Source organism: Impatiens glandulifera, chromosome 1 (assembly GCF_907164915.1).
Source record: "Impatiens glandulifera chromosome 1, dImpGla2.1, whole genome shotgun sequence".
NCBI classification, from domain to species: Eukaryota; Viridiplantae; Streptophyta; class Magnoliopsida; order Ericales; family Balsaminaceae; genus Impatiens; species Impatiens glandulifera.
Genome location: NC_061862.1, coordinates 147,124,621 through 147,132,154, shown reverse-complemented (window position 1 = coordinate 147,132,154; position 7,534 = coordinate 147,124,621). Strand labels below are relative to the sequence as shown.

At 33.1% G+C, this 7,534-nt stretch overlaps 1 protein-coding gene across 1 annotated transcript; it reads right to left on the bottom strand.

Moving 5' to 3' along the window:
- Positions 1-1,830: 1,830 nt before the first annotated feature.
- Positions 1,831-4,918, bottom strand: LOC124909809 (putative receptor-like protein kinase At3g47110). Its single transcript, XM_047450448.1, has 2 exons — positions 2,246-4,918; positions 1,831-2,171 (listed from the first exon to the last, which is right to left on the bottom strand). The coding sequence occupies exons 1-2, from the start codon at positions 4,902-4,904 to the stop codon at positions 1,831-1,833; spliced, it is 3,000 nt and encodes a 999-aa protein (XP_047306404.1). The 5' UTR covers positions 4,905-4,918.
- Between the last annotated feature and the right edge of the window lie 2,616 nt (positions 4,919-7,534).

The window sequence follows — 7,534 nt, the reverse complement described above, 5'->3', positions numbered from 1 at the left end:
TATGAAAAACGAAAAAAGAAAGAATTAGAAGAATAATTTGTTAAATCTCAAAGTGGTGCGCTTAACAAGTTTTTTAAAAGAACAAAAGCTTCTGAAAATTTAGACTCCACTAAAGCGATAAATGTTGAAGAAATTAATATAGTTAATGTAGATGAGAATGTGGAGGAAATAAATATCATTCCCGAAAATGATAGTCAAATGAACAACCATTCTATCTCTCTCGTGGATAAACCCCTAGTAGATATATATGGTCCTATAAATTGGGATAATCTTGATAATAAAACAAGATATTTATTGGTTGAAAAGGGTCCTAGACGGGAATTAAATCTTGAGTTTCCTTATGATCATATTTCTAGGCGCTTTTCTTATTTTCACTATTCTCAAAAGTTAAGTAATGGAGAAGAAAGGGATAGGAAATGGTTGGTTTATTCAAAATCAGTGGATAATGTGTTTTTCTTTTGTTGTAAATCAATGGAGAAGTCACTTTCGTTGACAATTTATGTTGCATCTTTGTAGATATTGGAAGGTTATTGAAGATCAACGGTGAAACACAAGTGAAATTTATGTGTAGGGCCCCAATTTCGTGCTTTCTCCTAAGGCCTAAAAAATCTCAGGAACGGCATTGCGGAAGTACCATACATGGCTGCTAGGACAATGGACGACGATTGTGAGTTGTCATTGGCCGAAGTGGCAACGACATCCTCTATCTCTTCGTCGCCGTCTCCGATAATCAGTCACCGCCGTCGACAGACTAATTATGCAGTCGTCGTCTTCATACGACGAAAAATGAATCTTTTAGTACAGGAGTAGTTAGAAATTTATACGAAGGAATCAATCGCAGTGATTTGTCTTCCGTTAAGGAACCCATCGCCTCCTATTGCGTCTACGAAGACCTTAAGTATATTTTTATCAATATTAATACGTACATTAAATTTTAAAATTTTAGTTGTGAAATAATTTTTATTTAAAATCAAATGTTATTAAAATTACAAATTTATTATTATTATTCTAACTAAAATTTATATTAAAAGATGTATACAATTTTTTTAATATAATAGTAGTATGAAAGGTTGAATACTAATCTGTACAAGATGTTATTAATAATAATATAGAATGATAATTAGTAAATATGATATTAATTTTATTAAATTTGTTTTCCTTTACTTATTATAATATATTTAATTAATATAAATATTAAAAATAAGTAATTAATTAAAATTAACTTTACACTTCATTACCCTTTTAAAACCTACCTTTTAAAACCTAGAGAAAAAGGAAATAAATGTAAAAAAATAAATATATATGTCTAAAAAAAGAAGATAAAAGTTGATAAAAATAAAACCAATGAGTGAACTTAAAAGATAAGAATTGTGAGACATTCCCTCTCCAAGAGAAGATGGACCATCCGCTGATATTTAGATATAGAGAAGATGAAAAAGAAGGAAGGAGAGTGTTTGATTGTACAAAATCCTAAAAAGACCCATTAAGGGCACTATGGTTTCATAGACTCAAAATGTCATTTTGACCCACATTATTTAGTATGGGTCACCCATAAATAGGGTCATTTGATCAAATTTCCCACTTTGAATATTAACATCCTTTTTGGATAGACCCTCCAACTATAATAATTAGTATATTGCATCTATTTTACTGCCCTCTATCTGATTAACTCCGTAAATTTGTACGATGATATATTTTGATCTTATTTCCTTGTAAATAGGCAAAACTAATTTCTATTTTAAGAGTTCATCAATGATGTAATTTATTATTGGCTTAATAAGAGTACAATTACAAAAACAAAATTAAAGTTGAAAGTAAAAATTTTTATGTTCACTTGAACATGACCTTCTTAATATGTTGCAACTCCCTAACAACATCGGTCATGTTCATCCTATTTTGGGGTAGCTCTTCCGAGCAAGCCAAAGCAATCTTCACCATTGCGATCAGACAATTATCCCTCTGACCAATAACAATGTCACCGTTTAAAATTACTGGATCCATTACAATCTCAATTACGTTTCCTGTTAAGACTTGACTAGTAAAGTTACGAATGTTAAGACCATCCACAAACATCAAATCAGTGGGCCTCTTTCCCGTTAACATCTCTAGCAACAAAACTCCGTAGCTGTAAACATCTCCTTTCATCGACATTTCACTTCCAAGACCATACTCTGATTAATATTATAAAATAAATTAGGCTAATAAAAAATAAAGACAGGATTTGTTCTACTATCGGTTAACATACCTGGTGCTGCATATCCGACTGTGCCTATCACTCCCATCGAAGTACTGTGATGGGAAATACCCATTTCTGGATGAAAAAGTCTGGCCAGTCCGAAATCTCCAACATGTGCAACCATTTGTTGGTCAAGAAGGATGTTACTTGGCTTCAGATCACAATGAATAACCGTGGGTTCGCACTGATAATGAAGGTAATCGAGTGCAGAAGCCACATCAATTGCAACTCTTAAACACTGGAGTAGATTGAACTCAGGTCTACTAGTGTCTTGAGATGGATGCAACCATTTCTCCAGATTTCCATTCATCATGAGTTCGTAAACTAGAGCTTTAAATTCGTTACCTTGAAAATCAATGCTTGAACAACATGTTACGATCTTGACAAGGTTCCGGTGTCTAATGTTCTTTAACGCTTTACATTCTGCAATGAAGCTCCTCGTGGCACCTGGGTTTACAAGGTTAAGTACTTTGATTGCAACATCTCCGATCTGATCAAGAACTCCTTTGTAGACGAATCCAAAACCGCCAGTACCAATCAAATTGTTGGAAGAGAACCCATCCGTTGCATTGAGGAGCTCGCCGTAGGATATTTGCACGAAAGACTCCTTGGGCAGCAATTCCAAAGTGGTGGTGGATTCCCTTTTCCTTTTCCGAAAGTAAAACACCAAGCTTGAAATTAGGATTAGTATTCCTAATATTGAAGTACCCACGATTGCATAGATGCGTTTGGATGAAAAGAAGAAGTTACGATTCAATTTCTTGATCGGACATCTTGGAAGTTGTAGAGAAGGTATTCCGCCGCATAGCTTATCGTTCCCATACACGGATACTGAAGTTGAGTTTGCAAAAGCCCCGTGTAAAGGCAATTCTCCATTGAAATAATTGAAGGACAAGTTAAGGTTGATCAATGGAAGTTTCTCCAAGAAAGTTGGGATTTGTCCCGATAGATTATTGCTCGACAGGTCAAGAAATTGAAGTCCTCTCATGAATTCCATCGACATGGGAATAGATCCTTGGAGCATGTTTCCTTCCAGGAATAGGAATTCGAGGCTGGTACAACTACTTATACTACCAGGAATCTCGCCGGACAAGTCATTATTGTTTGATATGTCTAACGCCACCAAACTTTTGAGTTCTCCGATTTCTGAAGGAAGTGGCCCGGACAGTTGATTGTGAGATAAGTTGAGCAAAATCGATAGAGATGAAATTTGGAAAAGTTCTTTGGGAATGGTTCCACTCAGGTTGTTTTGTTCAAGACCCAATGCTATTAATCTTTGGCAGTTGCTAATACTGGAAGGTATCGTTCCCTCTAGGTTATTGATACTGAAATAGAGATCATTCACCAAAGAAAGATTCCCAATTGAATCCGGAATAGTACCCGAAAGCTGATTTTGTGCGAGGGAAAATCTCTGCAACTTTTGAAGTTTACCTATGGTACTAGGTATCGGCCTAGTGAATCTGTTATTAGATAAGTCTAACAAAGACAAGTTAACAAGGTTTCCGATGGTTGGAGGAATCCTGCCTTGCAGTTGGTTACCAGCAAGGGCGAAGAAATGTATATTTGATGATAGATTCCCTACAAAATCGGGAAGCACTCCTTTAAGCTTGTTGCTAAATATGTTCAATATTTCCAAACTGCTGCAATTAGTAAGTGACTCGAGGAAATGCATTTCGTCAAAATCCCCACTCCCTAAACTGTTCAATTGTAAACGAAGAATCACGAGATTCACTAGTTTGCTGAAATCAACCGTCAGTTTCCCACTGAATTCGTTTTTGTTAAAACTTAGCCACTTGACTTTGGTAAGATTCCCTATTGAATTTGGAAGTTGTCCGGTGAAGTTGTTAACTTGGAGTTGAAGGAATTCCAAATGCGGGAACATGTTCCCAATGTAGGATGGAAGACTCCCGTGAAGATCATTAAATGCTAAAGATAAAACATTCAAGTGGGAGATGTTATACAATGATGAAGGGATCGTACCAGAGATCTGATTATAATCCAATGAAAGAAATATGAGGTTCTTTAACTGCCCCAAGTTATTTGGAATAGTTCCACCAAAGAGATTACCTCCAGCAGAGAATAGCTCAAGAGAAGTGATATTGCCCAGAGATTTTGGAATTCCTCCAGTTAAATTGTTTTCATGTACGGAGATCTCCTTGAGCATCGACAAGGAGCTAAATTCTTCGGGGATGGTTCCCACCAGATTATTGTACCCAATAAATAGATCCACGAGGTTAGAGCAATGCGACAGGCTGGCAGGAATCCTGCCGTGGAAACTGTTCGCTTCGAGCGCCAATAATTTCAGCCTGTACAAGCCACCTATTTCATTTGGGATTTCCCCGTGGAAAGTATTGTTGTATAGCACCAGTCGTCTAAGAAAGGTGAGATTTCCTACATGAGGAGACAAGGTGCCCGACAAACCCAAAGAGCTTAGACGAATGCGAGTGACCCTCTTGTGTCTTTTACCGCAGAGCACACCTTCCCAATTGCAGAAATGGGAAGACTCGTTCCATGAACTCAAAGCTCCCCCACCAAAAGGGTCGAAGATCTTGGACTTCATAGCCAATAGTGAAACATGATCGGTTTCGTTATTATTATTAAGAGCATCAGTAGTAATGATTAGTATGAGGATGAGTGCCAATTGTTGTAGCACCAACCAGAACCTCATTTTTGGAAGTGTAAGAGTATGCATGCATCACACATCAGCAGACTATGGCAATAAATACTAAAAGCTTTTGAAGTTTTTTACACGAAAAAAAGTAAGATGGTGGGAGACTTGACTTTTGACTTTGAGAGCACGTAAAACAAAGCGTATGAATTGAGTAATTGGAAATTTGGAATAACAAGAGAAACTACATGGTGTTGACTTGTTGACGTAGAAAATTGAAGGCAGTGCATAAGGTAAAGTTGATAAATTTAGACATTATACATACGTTTTCTTGTGTACTATTCAAATGGATTGGTAATTATTCATTGTGTAGAAACATTGTGACAATTATTCATGACTGTTAAGAAAATGGATCAACTCAAACTTTGATCATTCATATGCAGGGACAATTTATTTTAACTTTAATTTTAATTAAAATATAAATTAAAATTAATAATATTTATTTTAATAATTAAAATAAAATTTAAATATTATATATTAAAATAACACACATATTTTATTTTTATTTTATTTTATAAATATAATATATATAATTAAAACTAAAAATATTAAATTAAATCATTCAAATAAATATTATAAAATAAAATAAAATATTATACACTAAAATAAAAATCAAAACAACATATTAATCAAATTGAATGACCATGATTTATGAAACTATTATACCAAACTCAACCATATAGGTACTTTAGTCTAGTGGTGGTCAAACCGTTAAATCAAATTAGTGTTTTTGAATCCTTAGATACCGATCTAATCTATTTGGTGAAGGAATAAGGAATAAGTCGATCTATTTGGTGAAGGAATAAGGAATAAGCCGATTGAATCGTTCGTAACATTCTTCTAACCGATCATCAAATCAAAATAAATTGTTTGATTTTTTTTCCAAATTAATTTCAACAATATGATTGTGTATTTGTACCAACCCAAATAAAAAATAAACTTCTAAATGATCTACTTTTATTTATTATTGTTAATAAATTGTTTTGTTTATTATTGTTAATAAATTTCTAAATGATCTACTTTTATTTTCAAAATACAATATTATTTTATTTATTTATTTGTTACTTTATTTTAATTAGATAATTTAACTATTAAAAAAAGTGACAATTTCTAACTAATTTATAAAAACTAACCTTTAGGTTTTCTCAATAATATTTGTTTACTCAAACCGAAATTCCCTATGTGGACGAACCCTTGGGTTTTTATCATCAATATTTGTGTTACTCAAGTCGACATTCTCGCTTCAACTTCATCTACAAATGTTCGCGCACTCAAATACAATAATTACTTTTAGAGAGATTCAAACTTTGATCTTAAATATTAAATGTTGACACTTTAACTACTAGACCACTTATGATTGTTTAAATAATTTTATAATTTTGTGTATGTATATATAATTTATAAATTACATTTTGATTAACTATATATATTATATAATTTTTTTCATACACATTCAAAAAACAAATATAATAAAAATAATTATATCTCTTATCCTAATACTAAATATATAAAAATGCGTTAATAATAATATTCAAATTGACCAGATGACTCTAACCATCACAGTCATTATAGATTTTTTTAATTTAGAAAAAAAAAGATAGTTTGATTGTGGGTCTTTGGGGGCTTTTATTTGAACCCTCGTGGAGCACAGGGAAATAGGACAATGATAAAAGGCAAGGAGGGGTTGAAAAAAGGGAGGCTCTTAGCTGATCTTGTGAGGAGCATAGCCGAAGGGGACTCCTAACCTCAATCCGAAGTTGCTTGATGCCGTTTGATCTCGCTCGAAAATCCCACAACCGAATAAAATATGAAGACGAGTTCTTAATCTTTACTCCTTAAAATGTTAAATCTCTAGTTCCCTTTTCATTTAGGGTTTGTTTATTGGTGGATTGGTTTGAAGGATTAGATCTGTGAGTCCAAACTTAATCTTGTTATTTGATTTTGGATTTTTAATTATTTGATTTTGGATTTTTAATGGTTCGTTTGTTATTGAAAGACTGACATTTAATGTTTCTTATACAATTTTTATTTAATTTATTCATTTAATCTTTATTGTTTACGTCATCTCTCACCTTTTGTTCTAACCATTACTAACTAAAAATTAAATTTTGAATAAATCAAATAAAAATAACTGAATTTTAAGTACTTCATATGCAAGTTGATTTGGTAAAATATAAAACTAATTGAGAAAACCCTAATAGTGATGTAATTTAATTAATTTTTTAGGATTAATGTTGTCTTTTGTATTTTGAAACTATATTATAAAGTTGTCGCTGATCAACATGAGCATACGCAAAATAACTACAAATTCTCAAGTTAGAATAATTAGAGGGAATACCACCATACTTTTTGCGGAGTTTGTTTATTAATTGCAGTTGACGGTGAACGGTTGACGGTGAAACAAGCTAAAGTTGCAGCTTCAGCTCAAAAATACTTTGATAAATCAATATTAAGAAGCATACTGCACATTCTCCATCAAAGTTGTATTCATCATCTTTCTGTCACACTATTATGTTGTGGATTTTAAGGCAATGTGTGGTGCCTTACGATTCCTTGTGTCCTGCATAGAGCATTAAACTCTTCAGAACATAACTTCAAAACCATTATCAGTAAATACAAGTTTTATTGCT

Bases quoted from the DNA above. Each gene is read 5' to 3' on its own strand.
- LOC124909809 (XM_047450448.1), bottom strand. From the start codon at position 4,904: ATGAGGTTCTGGTTGGTGCTACAACAATTGGCACTCATCCTCATACTA. The intron at 2,172-2,245 runs GTATGTTAACCG...AATATTAATCAG, and splicing joins AGTCGGATATGCAGCACCAG to AGTATGGTCTTGGAAGTGAA.